The following is a 20,609-nucleotide window of genomic DNA, read 5'->3' as shown; positions in this document are numbered from 1 at the left end:
AAAATTTGCGGAGCCTTCCTTCTCCCCCCTCACCCCAAAACGGAGGGAAAAAACAATGTGAAAAAAATCTGAAGATTCCGATGGCGCAGTCTGGACCACAAACCTCCCTGGTGGTCTCTCCTGGCTCATAGATATAAAGTCATCCTACAAAAGCTTTTGTGCCAAAAACTATTGCTTAACCTCATGTTGAACAACTTAGCATCCATAAACTCACTTTTCTGCATTGAAAAATGAGTACCTTGAAAACCCGAAATAAATGTCTGTAACACATTACACAATCCATTTGCACAGGTATGTCGTTTTTCGTATATATTTGCACTTTATTCCTTAAGTTTTGAGCTTTGACTTTTAATTCTCATGAATTTCAATATTAAGATCCATTATGTATCATAACGTAAAGTATCAACTTTCTGTTTTTCTTTTGCATTTAAAAATAATGATTTGCACGTGTTGTGGGTGTGACACCATGCTCACATACGCATCACGTACAAATCATCATTTTTTAAGTGCTAAAATTTTTCTGGAAGTTAATGTAATGTACTATGATACATATTGGGGCTCCTTATATTTAAATGTATTAACGTTAAAAGCCTAAGTTTAAAATTCTTTGAACAAATTCAAATATGTGCACAAAAAAGTCACACACTAGCAAATCGATTGTTCAAACTTCAAGGTTTTATGACAGCTGAAATGAATGACGTCTCGGAGACATCAAAATATGCAGTCGCACATGAAATGGATGACATCTTGCAAACTTCCGTCTACTATGGCACTTGAATAACGTCTTGGAGACATACAAATCTGCAATCACTCATTAAATGAATGACATTTCTTCAGACATCATTGTATTTAAGGGTTTAAAATATTAGTTATCGTAACTGTCAGTAATTCTATTAGCATGCTGAGGAGTTAATGCAATCGATTCAAATAAGAAAAATGTGTCAGCGCATAGCCCCTTATTGCCCTGAAGATCTCATTTACTCGCAATTTTCATTGAAAGTTAGTACTTAAATATGTTTTATTCAATGAGCCACAGCAATGGTAATTAGTTAGTCCAACATCTTTGATTCGAATGAACTCAGATCTATGTTTCAGAACACTTGGAGGCTGAGCTTAGTTCAATTTTACTCTTAGCGATAGCATTAGTGCGAAAAAGATTCCTGATAACTGCTGGGAGATGAAAATTCTCTGGATGCATGTTTGTTTCTTATTGACATCCACCTTTATGAAGTCGTCTCCGGTATGAAGCACGCGACCTCCTTAATATCTTATAATGAATGATCCTGAACCACTCCTATCCTCGGAGTCGGACGGTATCTTCATTATGGCGAGACCTTAATTCGGACTCGCAAGTTTTCTAATTTTTGCTTCATTTCGCAAACGGCTGCTAATGATTTTGTGTTGTTGGATCGGAATGTCTTTATAGCCAAATTGCATGTCTTAATCCGTATCGAAAAGGGGAAGGGTTTGGAGTCTGGAGAAGTGATTGAAGACTTCGGCGAGGACAAGGAGAATGGGTCGTCCCCGTTTCAGTCGCGAAAGGCGGGTTAATTTTCATCTAGCGTTTTCCTTCAAATGACACTTCTTATTCCGATCTGACTCATCAACGTGGCCTCTGCGTTTAACCCTCTTTCTGCTTATTCGCCATCATTGCCGGGAATGCGCCGATGCTATGCGGGACTAATCACAAATGCTTATTCAACAGTTTTAAGGTTCCTTCATAATATTCAAACTCTATATTCCACTAAACTAACGGAAGGATTTTTGGTCATAATGGAATGATTTTAGTTGTTGTACCCCAAATTATGTAGAAAAAAAATTGATAATAAGTCAAAAGGAACCAAAATATTAAAAAATAAACCTAGAATGAAGGCTAGGTAACAAACGCGAATTCCTGGTTCAAAACATATATACTTTTCAATTCATAACTACTCTTACTCTTTGAAAATTCGACTATATACCCCACGATTTTAACCTCCAAATGTGAGGTAGAATTCATTGCTTCCTAATTAAAAAAAAAATGAATGAACTAAATGTTTCAAAGATCGAAATTATTTAAAGCTGTGAAAAGGACAATTAATAAAGACTGGACTAATATCACCATGAAGAAAAATATAGTTTCTCTTTAAATATCTTTCAGTCAAATTCGTTTTTCAAAATAAAAATACCCTCCTGCCTTAAAACTGTAAAATTTATAATTAAAAGAGAAGAATAATAAGTGGCAGGAGAGGAAAACTAAATGTGCAGAGGAACATGTATAAAACTGAATATGTAAAACATATTAAAGATTAAAATATGTAATGGAGTACAGGGCGCACTTTTCTGGGGGAGGTGGGGACGGGCCGGTTATAACTCCTCTAATGAAGGGAAAAAAAGTACAACAGTACAGCGTCGATAAAAAAAAAATAAATAAATAAATAAATAAAGGTTTTCGAAAAAATATTTTCTATATGTCTACCGCTCTATCTATACAACCTATTTATCGAACATTCACCTACGCATTTAAATCTATCTATCCATTTGTCTATTTCTACCTCTCTGTATTTATTTTTATCTATCCATGTATCTAAATGTGTCTATATCTATCCTTCTATCTGTATCTATATTTATAGCTATTAATTTATGTCTATCTATTTATATCTATATATCTACATAATTTTTTCTATCTACCTATTTATAACTATCTACCTACCTATTTTTGCTTACCAATCTGTTTGTCTATTTATATCTGTCTATTTTATTTATGTCTATCTATCTACTATTTATCTGTCTATCTGCGTGGGTGTAAAAATAAATAAGAACCCCTCTATAAAAACAAATTCTCGCTCCGCCACTGAAGGAATTTTTATATTGAGTGGACTCGGAGATTAAAGTTGAATGCTTGTGCAACTAGAGACGACCCCTCTTCAAGTAGCGTGCTGGAAAATTGGAGCTTCTACTGAGTTGAGATTTTGAGACATCACGAAGGAGGATCTGCAGCTTTGTATCTTGGTTTTGATTGAAACAGTTGGTCTCTTTAATGTGATCTTCAGTTTCCGAAATGAAATACTTTTGCTTCGGGTTACCATCTCAGATCTTGCTGATTAAAATGCTTCTGCCTCTCTATATTTAAATGCATATCCCCTACTTTACTGGTTTTAGACGCTTAAAATATTTAACATTTTGGTTATTCCGACGTTTTTTTTTTTAAATTTTTTTAAAAATTTTATTAGCTAAAGGATATGACAAATTATCCCCCCCCCCCCTCTAACAAAATGGTATGTGACTATACTAACCCTTTCTGCTTATTGAAATGACTGAATCTACCGAAGAGGTTCTGGTTTTGCAGATTTTGAACGGATTATCAAGATTCTACCTATCCCATGTCATGCTATGTTCGAACTCAAAATTATTTTATATGCACTGTAAAAAAATTTCGTGACGTATGGAAAAAAACCAAGAAAGTTTCTCCCTAAAAGTGAGTAACCTTCTTGAAATTAACCTGGAATCTTTCTGAAAAATTCAGAAACCTTCCCAATCAAAGATAGACACGTTTCTGGACTAACTCAGGAGCCTTCAGGGAAAACTTAAAACAAGGTTCCCATTAGAATAAAAAATGTGGGCTGGAAAATCTCACCCTCTGTTGAAATTAGAGTGAGATTTTTAAAAATTGAGAGAGATTTAAAAAAAATATATTTTTATTCAATTTAACAGAAGCGACAATAATGACCCGAAATAAGTTATATTTTGGAAACAACTGATTTGCAAACACCTGAAATTAATATTTGTTATCTCCCTTTGGGACTGATCTGTGAGCAATAGAACTGTTTTTATCTCGGATTTTTTCTGTAAAGTGTTCATTGAAAACTCAAAACAAGGTTCCCAAATAAATGCGAACGAGAAAATTTCCCCCTCTGTTAAAACTAGAGTGAGATTTTTAAAAATTGATCTTTTTTTAAAAAAAAATCTCATTATATTCAATTTAACAGACGTGACAATAATGACCCGAATTAAGTTACGTTTTGTTAACAACTGATTTGGAAACACTGGAAATATTTGTTACCTTCCATTGGGGAGTGATCTATTAGCAACAAAACCCTTTTTATCAAAGATTTTTTCTGTAAAGAAAGGTCTGTGGCTCGACCCATACTTGTTGAGTGAAAAAATTAAAATATTCTAGAAAAATCATTATTTGAAAGGATAGCCTTTTATTGAGTAACTGTACTCGTGGGTACCTCTAATGAAGTTAAGATTTAGAACCAACAGAATAGTAGGGTTGGAATATCATAATTTGTAAATTTTACGAATTTTAGTACTGAAATCACATTTATCATTATATCACTATTTACATTTGGTCATAGTAATCACGCAAAATGTACGTCAAAATGGGAAATCATGGAATTTCTTGAGTATCCACATTAATTTGGCAACCCAGTGTGTACAACAGGGTGTCTCAGCTAAATATTTCAGAACTCCTAAGAGGGGTAGATTCAGCCTGATGACTCGAAATCATACAGCAATGCTTGTCGGACGACCCGAGAAATTTGAGATATGCCAGCAGTATTCCAGACTGTTCGGAGTTCCATGCGCTAAAGAGGTGAGGTATGCATTGTAACCGGCGCGGGAAAAACTTCGAACATTTTCTTCGATCCATGAACCTTTTGCTATTTTACATGTATTATTACGATTTTTCGCTTACGGTCTCTTTTCTTTATGGTGCTTCTGCGTACATCGCTACCGCAACCAGAAATACCGGTAATGGTTCAAAACTTCGAGGCCGAAACTTCGACGGACAATACTTCGCGGCCAAAACTTCGCGTGGACAAAACTTCGCGTGGAGAAAACTTCGCGCAGTCAAAACTTCGCGTGGACAAAACTTCGCGCGATCAAAACTTCGCGTGGACAAAACTTCGCGTGGACAAAACTTTGCACAAAAAAAGCAATGTAAGTTAGTTATAGAATGTAGTTTAGCTATAAAACATTAAATTGTTATTATAAAACCAATTCCTTGTTTTCGAAAAAAGTGATAAATTAAATTCTTTATATAGAGTGTGTCTAATGCGCGTTCTTGGAAATCATTAAACGATAACACCCCCCCCCCCCAGAAAAAACGATATGTTTTTACTTTTTAGCTAAGTTTATATGATATGTTTATTGAAGTTCATTGTTATGAATGTGCGAAGTTCTATCCATGCGCGCGAAGTTCTGGATAGGCAAAATCACGAAGTTATGCATCAGCGAAGTTGACCGCGCGAAGTTTTGTCCGCGAGAAGTTTTATCCACGCGAAGTTTTGTCCACCCGAAGTTTTGACCACGCGAAGTTTTGTCCACGCGAAATTTTGACCACGCGAAGTTTTGACCACGCGAAATTTTGACCACGCGAAGTTTTGTCCACGCGAAGTTTTGGTCAGCAAAGTTTTGTCCACGCGAAGTTCCGACCCCAAACCAGAAATACCTTCTGGAGGGGTTTTTCAAATCAATATTACCTTTTGGAGGGGGTTTTTTGACAAAAAAAAACCTGGGGGGGGGGGGGGTTCTTTGATCAATAATAACTTCTGGAGGGTTTTTTTTTTTGATAAATTCCTTTTGAAGGGGATTTTTTGATCAAAAGTACATTTTAAAGGGTTTTTCTAAAAATTAAAACAGCCCTTTCATATGCTTAAACTACTACATTAAAATTGGCATTTATGTTAAAACCAATGGCTATGGGGGTGTTCCCCCCCCCCCCCTTCCTTCGCTGCGCCACTGGTGTACAACGTTGCGTCAAGAAAGCACTTCCGACCCTGCATTGCTGTATGATTTCGAGTCGTCAGGAGGCACCCCCCTCCCCCTACCCCTCTTAGGAGTTCTGAAACGTTTAACTGAGTCACTCTGCATATGGATTTGCTCTGATTAAATAGGCTTTATTCTAAAAATTAATTTCCAAATAACACTTCATTTGATGCATTCATTATTTTGATTTAGATTTGTTTTTAGCATTCAAATATTTTTGTTTGAGGAAATAGTTTGATCTTAATTTAAACTCTGTAAACAAGCTTTCTCAAGATTTTTTTTTTTTAATTTTATTTCAAAATTGCTGAGTTGAAAAATTAAATTTTATACTGGATGGCTTTAAACAATACTACTTGCTATTAAGATGACCTATTTGTATTTGGAAGGACAGTATAAGTTCGATTTAATGATACCCGATTTAACGATTTCCTCAATTTAATGGTCCATTTCACTGGTCCGATATTGACTGCATTGAATGCCTTTATTCCTGGATTTAACGATATTCTTGATTTAAAGATAACCTTTTCCAATCCCTTGATAATTGTTAATTGTATGCGTATTCTTTAAATTTAAATTTATTGATATAAAAATTATCACATAAAATTTAAATACTTCACTCACGAGTCACTAAAGCTATTGTAAGAACTCCAGAGGGTTTAGGGCAAAACAAATGTGTGGAAAATGAATTTTTCAAAGCACACTGGCTACGTCGCCAGGCATTGAACGGGCTATCTCAAAAATGAGATGTTAGGTTGATGTTTTTGTAATTCTCTGACATCAGTTTCTAAAGGCATTAAGGGTTAAATAATGAGTGTAATGCAGGGTTTGCAAAACACCAGTAAAACATATTTTCGCAAATTCCTTATTGACGTTAATAATGGTTGTCAGTGATACAACTTATGAGTATTTTCAATTAGCACAAAAGATGGAAATATATGCATTATGACCTTCTTTTAGAGTTGTGGAAATTGATTATATTTTTTTGAAAAATAAAAAGGCGAAAACAAATTGCTCACATGTCAACCCCTTTCTCCTAGTAGCGATGTCCATTGATGAGGAGCTGGGGGCGTTTCTTAACATCTATGCCTTTTGTACCTCTTAATAAAATTTTGTTTTGATTTCAATTTTTGGATTCAAACATTTAGAAGTAACTGGTGTCAGTATGTATTTCAATATTTTGAATCTCTAACTGTATTTTAACATTTTTTCCGATTAAAAACCTATTTTGGCCATCTTCTTCTTCCACTTACCTGTGAATTTCGGGAAGATATTTTTAATTAAAAAAAAGACGAGAAATGTAAATATGTCGACGGCACCCGAGAAGTTGTCATGTTTTTTAATCTAATCATTTTGTTTTTAAACCAAAGTGCCCTAAACCGTCAGTTTGTACAACGTACTGAATACTTTATTTTTCCTTTAAAAAAATTGAAACGAACATTTCGGCGGCCCTTAGATAATGTTAATGATATAGATCCTTGAATGTTCCAAAAAATTACTGTAAGATTGCGTTTTCTTTTAAATTTTACCGAAAAATAATTTTTATCACTTATTCCAATTGCTATGAATTGTCTTTTACAAATAAAAGTGACGAATGTACAAAAGTATTTTAACAACTTTTTAAGACTGCTACGATTTCCTGTTTTTTTATTCCATTGATAAAATAAAGTTGGCTGTCCAATTTGGAAAAACCGGGATGATGTAGGCCCCCCACATCCCCTTGGTAACAACGATCCTGTCCCCCTCCACCCGGCGACTCTAGCCCATGCATAGAGAGGTGCTGGGAAGCTGTCTTTTACGAACTGCGTTATTCCAAACATATGTGCAGTATATTTTACTTTTAGCAAACTGGATAACTGCTCAGCCAGAAACATGACAAACCCACCGCTGCATCCGCCACTGTTCATGTGACTAACCAACAGGAACTACTTTTTATTGAATAACACATGCGAATATGTTTATGTTGATAATTTTGAGTTCATAAATTTAAATGCATTAACTGAAACTTAATTTTATTTGTTGTTTCAACATATCTTCAATAAGCTTATGCTATTTTTTTTTTTTTTTTTTTGTATCACTAAGGAGCTCAGCCCCCTACACATTGACGCTCACCAACCCCCCGAAGATTGCTTCGCAATCTTAATTGATTCTCAAAGATGAAATCGTCTATTAGAAAGACACTTATTTAAAAAAACGTCGACCGAGCTCCGTTTCGATCAAAATAAAAATCCTCCTCTCCCTCCGGTAGAAAATGGAATTGAAGTGAAGAGCTAATAATGAGAACACAACCCCGCTCCCACCCGCAGACAAAAGAACTTGATAGAAATATGCATAACCAAGGTATTAAAAAAAAAAAAACTTTGAAGTGCACCCCCTTCCACGTTTTAAACTAACTTGTATGAACTTGCACAGCTATAGCTGCCAAGGGGCTTCAGAGAATTGCAAGACAAGTTTTGTACGTTTGAAAACACGCTTTAAAATTTGTGGCCTCCAGAAATATATTTTGCTCTTTAGCACCGGGCTTGAATTGAGCTGGGCCTAAGACTTTTCGTAAAAATAGAATTCCTTATACATCTGTTCTAATTAACTGAGAAAATTGGAACAAGCTTTGTTTGATGCAAAAAAAAAAAAAAAAAAAAAAATCTTTCGAAGGGCATTGAATGTTAAGGGCTGTGGGAAATCTTTCATCAACGCTCCTCCCCCCCCCCCGGGGTCCAAGTAATTTTGCACAAAATTTCAAAGCTGTGGGTGCTTAATGATCTCTAGGACGTAGGCCCGCCACAGACTGAATTTCAATTTCTTTGACGTTACTGTTTTTTAATTCCTATGTTTTTTTCATTAAAAAAACAAAACAATGGAGCAGCCACGGGACTACTCAACAGAAGCTATGCTTTTATTGAATAACATAAGCATATAATATTGAAGGTATATTGAACCTACAAATCGAATAAGGTTTCAGTTAAATTTATCACCTTCAACATTATAAACTTATGCTATATTCCATAAAAGCACAGTTTAATGTCGACCAGTCCCGCGACCACCATTCCACCATTTCTTTCTTTCTTGGTTGTTTAGACGTTTAAGTCTAATATATATATATATATATATATATATATATATATATATATATATATATATATTTCACCGTACCGTGAGAAAAATGAAATGAAGTGAAATGCGAAAAGACGATTCTCACAGAAACAATCAAAGGTTATTAAGAGTACTCACATTTGGGGTTTTGAAAATTTTGTTTTCGTTACGCATTGTTTTCATATATACATTAGTTCAATTTCACCCAGCAACAAATCTAATGAAAAACTACCCATTATTCTTCGCTGTCGAAAACGCTCTTATATAAAAAATACTCGAGGTCATTGATACTTATTTTAAAGTGAAAAATATATTAAATTCAAGTAAAAAGAAAATTATGGTACAACATTAAACTAAGGACGAATTTCCTTGAGAAAAAAAAAATCTGCGTCATCTTGGTCATTTTTATGCGGAAATAATCAAGTTCACGGTTTTACTAAGGAATAAGAGAATAATTGAATAAAACAAAAACGTTGGACATGGGCATTATGGGACAGTTCTTGGAGAAGTGAATCAATCCACTTTGGAATTTTTACTTGCTTTATACCTTCCCAAATGTGGTAGAACATAGTGTTTTATTTGATAGAAAGTAATTTAAACATGAGTATCTCTCAAAAAAATCAATAAAAATTACATTTCTCATTCTACATCTGAGTCATTTCATTTCAAATCAGGCAGGTAGGTATGGAAAGTATCATATGACCATCACCGATGTTTTTGAAAAAAAAAAAAAAAAAAAAAACAGTAGTTGCAACTAAGGGACATATGTAATGTCCCAAAAAGATTTCGCACGATAAAGTTTTTTTTTTCAGTTACAGCCTACTAAAATTCTGCACAAAATCGGCCATTTGGAAAAACATCAGCAGAACACTCGATTTGAAATGGACACTATTTCAAAAGTATTTAACCTATTTAAATTATTCGTTTTTTATAATAAATAAGGACCTATATAGCATGTAGGCATCGTTTTTGAAAATTTAGTTAGGTTTTTTTTGATATAAAAAAAAAATTGTGCCAAAAAAGTGCATTTTTCCCGATTTTATGATTTGTTTTCCTCCATAAAAAAAAGTTTCTCTTTATTACTAAACGGAGATGGCAGTTTAAAGCATTGATATGATAGTTTCATAGCATATTTTATTATAATCCTTAGATGCCTTTTATTATAACGGCGTTTTAAATAAAATTTTAAATTTTGAAAATTTTCCAAAATTAACGATTTTTTAAGCGAGATTACTCAAAAAACCCATTGGCTGTTATAATGAAAGGCATCTAAGGATTATAATAAAATATGTTATGAAACTATCCATATGAGGGTTTACACTGCCATCTCCATTTAGTTAAAATTAAAAAAAAAAACTTTTTTTTTTTCATGAAGAAAAAAAAAATCATAAAATCGGTAAAAATTCAGTTTTTTCGCCACAAAAATAATATTTTTCTTTATCAAAAAACCTAACTACACTGTTATAACCAGAGGTTCCAGACGGGTGAATATATTCCCCCTAAGGTGAAAGCATGGTGACCAAGGGTGCCATACTGGCCAGGAAGTAAAGCAGAGGTGCGAAAGTAGCAGACAGTCGTAGACAGGGGTGCCAAAACAGCAAGCAATCGCTAAATGACTTGCTGGCGCATGCGCTTCCGGCATACATTCACCATTCAACCACTTCAATATGGCGGACGAATGATAGGTTGCACTACGCGTGGCTTCTACGTCTTTCACATTGAATGAAGTACACTATTGGATTAAATCTCAACTTTTGTAGGATAATTCTTTAAAATAACAAGTAAGTACAGCTTTTGATCACTTTGTAGCTTTTAGGGCTTTCAAACATAGTTAAAAGTACGTTTAATGCTTTTCAGTTAGCGTTAGTCCGTTACGATACCGTAGTACCGTTAGTTGTTTATTTTAAGGTTACCGTTACTATCGTGAAAATTCCATCATTCACACAAAACGCTACTAAATGTATCTATCATTATTTTCTTGAGTACTCGATAAGCAACATTTAATCACCGAAATAGTAACCGCAATGATATTTTCAATAACCAACAAGTGAGAACCTAAATAAAAATGATTCTTGTGCTTCGTGTAGCGAACGTAAAAAATAAAAAAGAAATCTCTCTCCGTCTATCTTTTTCTTTTGCTTTTTCGTTCAAGTGTTTGAATCATTTCCTGTTAGCGGTTATTCGATAGTGTTAGGAGTTTCTTTAAATTTTTAACTGTCGAAAAATTTTATGCGCATTTTATTTTATTGTTATTTTGATTGAAATGTTGAACGTTTGAGAAACGATTTTGTTTTATCGTAACTTGAATATTCCAGAATATTTTTGGCTGTTCATGTAAATAATTCATAAGTACATCTACACTTTACTTTCGGTGCGGTTATTTCACACAAATGATCATTACCTTAACTATGATTATTCAAATAATTACTCGTCTTTAACTTTAAATATATTTGTGACAACTCTTTGATACCAAATAAAGTCTGTAGATATTTATTGTTTTATTCATTTTAAAATTACTTTGTAAAACAAAAACAAAAAACAAAAAAAAACTCATCAGTACGCAGAATTTTTTTACAAGTTTTTTACCGCCCCGAGAGTTATTATAATTATTATTATTTATTTTATTTATTTTTAAGAAAATGATAAAAATTTCACATGTCCGCAATGTTTTCCATTTGTTTTTACCGACCCGTGGGTCAAAAGAGGTTGAGAAACACTGATGTAGAGAACGATCAGATGAATTAAAGCAATGAGCACTTCTTAACTATGTTGAAAACTCTGAAATATGGTCAAATGCTGTAATTACAAGTTTTAATCATTTCCAGTACTGAATTCATGCAATGTGAAAAGTGTGCAAAACGTAGACTATCATGAATCAAAACAAAACTATTAAAAAAAGAAAAATACACAACTGTATTCAAAAAACGCACACAATACGGGGGAGGGGGGGGGGGAGGATCTACAGTAAGGGTGCCATTTCTCTCTCCGAAGGTTCATTCTTTTCACCCCGGCTGCCTACTTTTTGAAAGGTGCCTGTTTTTCACCCTAGTTAGAGGTGAAATTTCGGCTCCGTATTGGGTGCCGCTGGTGAACAAGTGTTTCACCCCTGAAAGGTGCCGAATGCAACCTGTAGTTTTAACAGTGTAAGTTTTCAAAAACGATGTCTAGAAAATATATGGGTTCTTATGTATTTTTATAAAAAAAAAATTATTCCAATAAATTATATACTTTTGAAATAATGTTCATTTCAAATCGAGTGTTATACTGTTCCCCCCCCCCCTACAAAATGGCCGATTTTGTGCAGAATTTTGGTAGGCTGTAACTGAAGAAAAAAATTTTCTTGCAAAATCTTTTTGGGGTATTTCATATGTCTCTTAGTTGTAACTACTGTAATTTTTGAAAAAAAATCGGTGATGGTCATGTGACATGCCCTGCCTGATCTGAAATGGAATGGCTATCTACACTCCTCTTTCAGAAAACATTAAGCTTAATTTGGCAACCTCCAATAAATAAAAAAATATAGCAGTAGAATAATTTTATTTATTTTATCTACACATTTTTTTGGTATTCCTCAGACGAACTTGATTGCTGCAGTAAATCTGATTTTCTTTTTGACAGTATGCATTTTGTTCTCTGTAAATGAAGTGCATAACGTTGTTTTTCTCGATCTTTTTATTTTCTTGTTTCTATTATTATTATTATTATTATTATTATTATTATATTTTGAAATTTTTCATTTTCATGAAAGTAAAGAGCGTATTTTGTACGTTTTATTTAACCAGTGCCGGATCTTCAATTTTTTCCGAGCAGAAGCAAATTTTGAAATCGCCGCTTTTACCCATCTTCCTTCAAGTTTTATATGGGGAGTTTCAACGAAAAAACCCAGGGATCTCTGAAGATTTTACCAAACCCAGGTTGAACACCTCTGCAATGAACTATACCTGCCTATACCTATTGGATATTCTGTTGGAAATCTTAAAATCCGTTGGCAAAATAACGTGGCAAATAGCCGAAAGAAAGTAAGCTGCAATCTTTAAGCGGAAAATGTATTTGAACACTCTTTCTTCTTTAAAAATAATAAGTAACTTAGATGCGACAGTTACTGATACGTTACAAAACACTATACATAATACACAGTAGGTGGGAAAATTGGTAGGAATAGGAACAGCACTATATTTTTTTGTGTTTTGAAATGCGTTGTAACCAAGTTACTTGCTAACTTGGTCACAACTTAAGTCACTTACTTTTTCATAAACGTTTTTATTTAATTTATTATACAATACAAGATACTACGGATTTTCAGAAACTTATTTTCCCCGAAGAAAAAAAGAAGTGTTCTGAGGTTATTCCGGTATTTTGTTAACCAAGCTACAATGTCTAAATGAAATTTAGTGCAATAAATAAATGTTTTGCTAATTTATGTTTCAAGTAGTAAGAGGGGGGGGGGGGGGCGGATGTCAGCAATGGCGCACACAATTTAAAAATAGCAAAATGAGTATCTTAAAATGCTTTGAAATCAGTTTATTTTCTCATTTGGGTCATTCTTCAAAAAATGTAACTTTTCTGTCACACGCCTTTTACAGTAAGCGTCTTAAGGAACAACTTTTTTAATTTCATCAAAAATATATCTATGTAAATCTGTCAACAATTTTTTACTAATAATTTTTATTTTAGTATATTTTTGGTTCACAACATGTGAATTCTCACCTCCGTGGCATGTCACACACCTTGTGTGACTGTTTACGTTGCTTAATAACTTGTTTAATTAAAAGTATATAATTATTTATTTATAATTCTTTTCACAAGTGTCTCAAATACTAATTGTTTAAGTATATATAATTTTTTAATATTGTGTTTTGGTTCGTTTTAGAAGGACAAGGGATCATGTCACACAATAAATTCTCAACCTCCGTTACCTAAACTCAAAATACCATTCCTCATTAAAACGTGGCAGTAATGACATCAAATTTTGTTTTCCATGATACAAGGGAGCCCCCTTGTTTATTTTTAGTCATATTAGAAGTGAGATTTTTGTCGAAAAACAAGAAGATAGATTTTGCTTCAAAAACTTAGTGTGGTTGTTCTGACTTCTCATCTCCTTGAACTAGAACTTCAGGGATGTAAATTAATGTAATAAAAAAAAGAAGTGAACATGTTTTCATATGCTTAACATGTGCAGATTGTAGCAAAGAAGAAACAAAAATCCATGAAAAATGTATCTATTAGGCCTATATTAATGGAAAGATCCTCACCTCCGTGACAGATCTTATCAATGTCATTATTTCTGAGGTGAAAATAAATGATGGAGGGAAAATGCATCAATAATAGGCATTCTACCAAAACTAAAAATTGCCAGTATATCCTCAAATTTACTAAATACTATTTTTTAAACATGCATTTGAAACTACTAACTAAGCCGTACTTAAATTAAGAGAGCTTAATATTATATTCGCACTAATCGTTAAAATAGCTGATTGTTTGCGCAATTAACAAAGTTACTACTTTGATATTAAATTCGCCTCGCTTTTTAAATATTAACAGTTTTTTCTTTTTTTTCATTTCCGTGAACAAGGCATTTTTTCAATTATTTTTATTTATGAGTAAAATAATTGGAACTTAGCTGCGCCATTGTTTATGGTTATTTCTAGTAGGTAACACTTTCATGTGAGCATGGAAAAAAAGAAAACAAAAGGTTCCGAAATTGAAAAATATTTACGTTCAAAAGTTATGTTTCCATTTATATGCTTGAACAAAAACTTTTAAGTACTGCCCCTATGGATTTGGCTACCTTCTATATGTAAAGTGAAAATGAAGCTTTACAAAATAACTTTGAAATTAACTCATTATTTTCGATATTAGAAAGCAACTGACATATTTTGATTTGAGATGTATCGCTGTGAGCTAGTAATTATTTTTTTATTGATTCACCGTTATAATCAAGTAAAGAACTGTTCATTTAATACAAATCCAGTAGCTACATTTTGCCGTGTTACCCATAGAAAAAATATTTTTTATCATCGTCTTTGAAGTTATGAAAAAGGAGACTGTTTTACATATATTGCATTCTTAAGTCGATGTTATAACGTATTAAACTTACCTTTTTTATGTAGGCGTATCATGTCTGCTATATCTTTCAAAAATGTCTATTCAAAATTTAAATACTTACTTTTGAACTTCCTATCTTTTAAATGTTTTTGCTTACTGTAATGCAGTATTTTATAGAAATACTCTGATAACTTGAAGCTTGACCTACAACGATGTGGGCTTTAAAGTGTTACGAAACTTTCTCTGTTTTGAAAACGTCGTCATAGTTAATGATTCAATTCCTGTCACTTTCCACTTCTCTTATTCAGTTCCAACATTGCTTATAGTATTTCTTAAAATTTATTTACTTTTTTTTAGCCAATTTCAATAAACTTTACACCATTTGAATGAAATGCTTTCCTCTAAAAGTTGAATGACTTAATTTAAACATCGATGGGTACTCCCCTTTTCAAAATTATTTTTTCAGTTAATATAATATAAAATCACCAGTGGTTGACACTGCACTAGTAGTTGACACTTATTAAGAATAAGCTGGAAGGTAAGCATTGGCAATTTAAACATAATTTTGTCATTTTGATTAAAAAGAGCAGAAAACAAAATGCTAGCATTTTTAGTCAAAATTATAAAATGGCTTTTAAATTGCAATACTTAATTTTCAGCTTATTCTTTATAAATATCAGCTTCTAGTGTAGAGTCAATAGCTGGTGTTTTTAACTTGCGTGTATGGTGTTTGACATTCATTCGCACTGCTAGATTGTTCTTTACGGAATGCGTAGTAGGTCGGAAAAACTAATGCCTTAAATAACTAGAGCATTGTTTGAAAAATAAACGAGTTATACTGGTTCATGATACATTTTTAAATTTTTTTATTCGCATGAATAACGTTATTTTCAGGTTTCAAATCTCGTAAACTCATTATCAATTTTACTTAGCTCTGAGCTTTGAATTCATGTAAGTTTCTAACATATCATTTTGTTGCATCTGCTCTGCATATAATAGATTAAAAGTTCCAAAAAAGCACTCACTTTTCACACATAAATATTTAATAAATGCAAATTCTACATATTTTCATAATTCTACAGCCATCTTTGTTTGATTACCATTCCAGACGTATTTGTACAAGACTTAGATTTTACAGACACATGAAGAACATGAAAGCAAAGAAAATTAAAAAGAAAAATTATTTTCAATCTATAACACTGACTCAAGCATCTACAGAATATATTACCTTTTATTTCAGGGACAGTTATAAACAGCTCAGTTCATTAGAGTTCGTCTCAAACAACAAGACTAAAAATCTATAAAGTAAACAAATCATACCTAACTTGATTGGGATCCGGTTCAAACTTCAACTGACCAGTCTTTTGAAGACAATGTTGTAAAACAGTTTATACTTACGGTAGCCGAATTGAAGATCGATCACATAATTTCTATAAATACTGTAACGTTCCAGAAAAAACAAAATATTTCAAATTTCTTGGACCGCTGAAAATTGCAAGCCAAGTGGAAATAATTTTGGGTATTCAGCACTTCTCAAACACTTCCACTGGGGTATTTTCATTTCTTGTAAGACACGTCAACCATGCATTTTCATTGACATGTCTTTTTTCCACTTTGTAAGACTGAACTGCGTTCAGTTCAGTTTGTAATAATGTTTTAATTGTTTGTGTTTTGGGAGCATCTTTGCAGTTGTATTAGGAGGGAGGAAAGTGTTAAATGAAATGAAATGATTTCGTGCAAAGAGCCTATAATAATGAGTCACCAATTTGACATAATAGATAATATTAATTTTCACAAATGTCTCTATACAGTTACACACACTATCTACACGATGATATAGTGTTCAGAAACCGAATTTCATTGCACTGTTAAAAACTTACAGTTCTTTTAAAATCTAACTTACAAATAAGCTAGAAAACCTCAGGTGTGGTGAAAACAGAGTCGAACAGTTTTGAAATTATCTGTAGGATACAACGATGAGTTACGCGAACTCTGTTAGTTATGGATAAATAAATAATTCAACTGCTGATCAATGATTGGTGACCATTTTTTAAGCAGTGATGAGCAAACATTTTTTTTCATGATGAAACTTATTGGGAAAGGAGTAGAAGCGAATATAATCACTGATTTCATTAATTTATATTTTAGTGTCAAGAAGTTTTTCATTTCTCGTATGACAACATTGTAATGTGTACATAAAATGTAAATCAGCAGAAAGCTCTCAATAAATACTAGCTCATTAAAATTACTTCCTCTTTTTTATTCAAAATTTTAAACAATGCACAGAAAGGAATTCCCATATTGATATCACGCATCTGCTTCCCACCCATACGGAATTCTCTCGTTTGACTAGAACAACTCTGTTTAAGAACCTGAGATTTAGCTTTAAACAAGGTGTCATTAGATTTCGTTTTTAAGTTCCTTTGTGAATAGGTGCTGCATAGTGTAACGTAACTCGTTGATAGTATAACACATTGCACCTATCAAAATGTGTCACTCAGTGAAGTCAGCTTAACTGGTAATACTCTGGCGATGAGAATTCACTAGCTAAGGTAAGGAAATTAAAGTCGGTAGTCCCGCAGGAGTTGTTGTTCGGCACTGCATTGTTGTTTGATGGAAAACTATCAGAAGAATCGTAATAGTTGAATGATACATCACTTTCTGCGGGACACTGTCCCCTATAGTTCTCTGTTGATTGATTGTAAGTAGGAATGTTGGCAGTGTCCCCTACTGTATGGTTCACTTCATAAATATTGCTCGTTTGAGGGAAATTTTGTTTTGGAGCTGTTGCACTGTAATCTGGTACGCGGCTGTTGCTGCCAGTACTGTTGCTTAGGTCATAATATATAGTCTGTGAACCATTTTCATCAAATGAATCTGGTCGATACCCACTGTTAGTATTATTGTGATGTGGATAGCAGTATGAAACTGAACCATCTGGATTAATACTGTTTGGAACATACTGCTCCCCTGAGGATCCTACGCTAGAATCGTACCCATTATTCGAATGAAGACTATTGTAGTTTCTGTTGACATTGTAACTGGTATTTATTTCACCCCTATAGTCATGCATGTATGCACTATGCGAGTGGGACTCGTGTTGTTGGCTTTGAGGTGGAACTGAATCAACTGTATACGGATATGGAGAGCGTGATACTGGAGAATGATGCGTAGAATTTCTTTGTTGTGGTGTTGTATGCATTGTATGCGTTCCCAAAGGAACTCCAGTTCCCATTTGAGAAGTCTGATTATGCGACATTGAGGCATGCTGCGATTGGCACGCCCTGTCATTAGCATAGTACATAGGAGATTGTACTTGCGATCCGTAAGAGTTCTGTTGCGTGATCCAATCATTATCCATTCTCTGAGGAGAAGGATGTTGATAAGTTTGTTGTTGATTTGGAGTTGTTGGTGGAGGAGTGCGATAACAATAATTTGCTTGTCCGACACTTGGAGACAAACCTCTGTGATTGGTTTGCCCGTAAGTTATCATTCCATTTGGATCAGTAGAATAAGGAACTGTTGATGAATATGACCTCGTTCTATGGTATGATGAGCTAGGGGACATATGAGGTGGAGGGCAGTGTTGAGTGTTCATCTGATAAACTCCCGGACTGGTACAATGAGTGCTACTTGCCACCGGGGAACAGTTGATATTGCACGGAGAATTGCAAAAAGGGATGTTTGCGTCCATGGAACATGACTGAGTTAGTTTTCTGTGGCTAGCACTGCGACCACTCGTGGTGGTCAAGTGTCCATTTGTAAGACCTGGGCAAACAGATCGCGTACTTTTTGTTTCACCGGTTATCATAGACTGAGATCTATCTGTACCCAGGTTGCCGAGGTTATGGAGGATGGGTTCCGTTGGAGGTGTGGACGAAAGTGAGTTTTCGGGTGACTTTAGGTCACCCCCAACAGGGCTGCCTTTCCTCGATGTGGCAGGCAGACCTTCAGGATTGATTTGCGAAGATCCCGGCGAGTGCAGGCGACTCTGTTGTTGGGGGAACTCGGAATCTAAGTTCAGCAAGCGCTCTGAGGTAGAACATGGTGATAATGCCTCACTAATTCCGTCACTTGCCGCAACTCCAGCAGCAGATGAACTTGGTGATCGATCAGACACTGGTCGATCGGAGGTAGAGCATTCTCGCGGCTTCTTGGCCACCCCCCGAGGAGGTCTCTCAGGACTACCCACAGAGCTAGATGTTTCGGTAGCTGATCGGTCATCAGCTGAATCTGTCTTGTTGGTGTCTGCCTCGTTTCCAGACAGGGTCGAGCCCGCGCCAGTCGGGGTGGACGAGGCAGTGCGCGTGGTCTCTCCCCCTTCCATTTCGCCTTTTTCATCGCCGTTTTTGCTCATGAGACTCTGGCGTTTGTGTTTCATGCGCCGGTTCTGGAACCACACTTTGACCTGCCGTTCCGTCAGATCTAAGGATGCTGCGATCTCGATGCGTCTCGGCCGACACAGATATTTGTTGAAATGGAATTCCTTCTCCAGCTCCAGCAGCTGCGTATTCGTGTACGCCGTCCGCAAGCGACGAGGCATACCGTTCTCATTATTCTCTGAAAAACAAAAAACAGGAAACTTAGGCTACTTACAAATCACAAAAATATTTAATTTATACAAAATCCACTTCTAAATTTACTGTACAGAATAAAGACTCAAGTACATAATCATGCCCTGTAACTAAAATGAATGCATAGCAAAATTATTGTACAAATAATTTTGAACATGGCCCCTGCATTAATTCCGGGATTTTTTTTCTTCCCCAAATTGTGCCACGGGCTCGTTTCAATTTTGTCTCTCTTTTGGGTGATGAGTTGATAGATGCTCCAATAAAAGTTTCCTTGATGAAAAAAGACGTAATATGTGAAACGAAGTCTTAAAAAACAAAAACTAGAATTATCTTATAACGATGACGATGTGAAAATCGTTTTGCAAAGATGCAAGAAATGATTAGTTTTCTATGTTTCAGTCGCATATATCAGGAAAAGCATGACGTATTTTTTATGAAATTGAGTTAGCAGTGGTTTCGCATCACTCAGTCCTTTAAAAGAAAGCGAGCCCCGTTACAATTAAACATTTAAATTGGTAATCACCATTCGCTTTAGTGCAAAAAGAGCTTGAATCACAGATTCAGACACATTTCGTTTCTGTTCTCGACGCACTCACTTTCCTTATAAAAACTCATGCTCTTCCCTTAGTAGCGAAATCATTATTAGGAAACTTCTACCTTATTCAGAAGATAAAAATGAACTTTAAACAGAAATTGAACAGCAAAACCTCTGGAACTGAGCTGAAGCTATCATTAGATATTAAGTGCTCAACATTTAGAGGTGATGCAAAGGTAGAATTAATTGGCATAGGAGTTCAGCCCCTACACTTCTTTTTAAAAGCAAATCTTACAAATTAGGCGGTAAGCAATGGAGCTCATCAATATTACTCTCCAGAGCCCACTAAAACATCAATTCCAAAACTGATAAAATAGTCATTTTCGCCAATTCTCTTAACGCGTAATCCTTCCCGTACAGAAATGTTCACATATGGGACGTAAGTTTCCGCGCATGTGACAGCTTTTTTTGATCACCAGAATTTATAGACCCAATAACTTTCTCTCTCGATAAAAACATAGCAACGAGGAATGCCACTATTATCATTCTCATGCATCAGTTCTAGATAAGAAAAAGAATTGAAGTTCCCTTATGCGCAATATACCTTACATTAATTG

At 34.5% G+C, this 20,609-nt stretch overlaps 1 protein-coding gene across 1 annotated transcript in view; it reads right to left on the bottom strand.

Annotated features, from left to right (window-relative positions):
- Nucleotides 1–16,675: 16,675 nt before the first annotated feature.
- The window catches only part of LOC129231141 (mucin-6-like), a 105,229-nt gene continuing 101,295 nt past the window's right edge, over nucleotides 16,676–20,609 (bottom strand). The window contains exon 2 of the mRNA XM_054865388.1: nucleotides 16,676–19,443. Within this exon, the coding sequence (XP_054721363.1) occupies nucleotides 17,390–19,443 (2,054 nt within the window). The 3' untranslated portion in view covers nucleotides 16,676–17,389. The remainder of the gene's footprint in view (nucleotides 19,444–20,609) is intronic.

The sequence above is a fragment of the Uloborus diversus genome, chromosome 10 (genome assembly GCF_026930045.1).
Source record: "Uloborus diversus isolate 005 chromosome 10, Udiv.v.3.1, whole genome shotgun sequence".
NCBI lineage: Eukaryota > Metazoa > Arthropoda > Arachnida > Araneae > Uloboridae > Uloborus > Uloborus diversus.
Note: the sequence above shows the minus strand (reverse complement) of the source record. Positions and strands in the feature narration are given on the sequence as shown.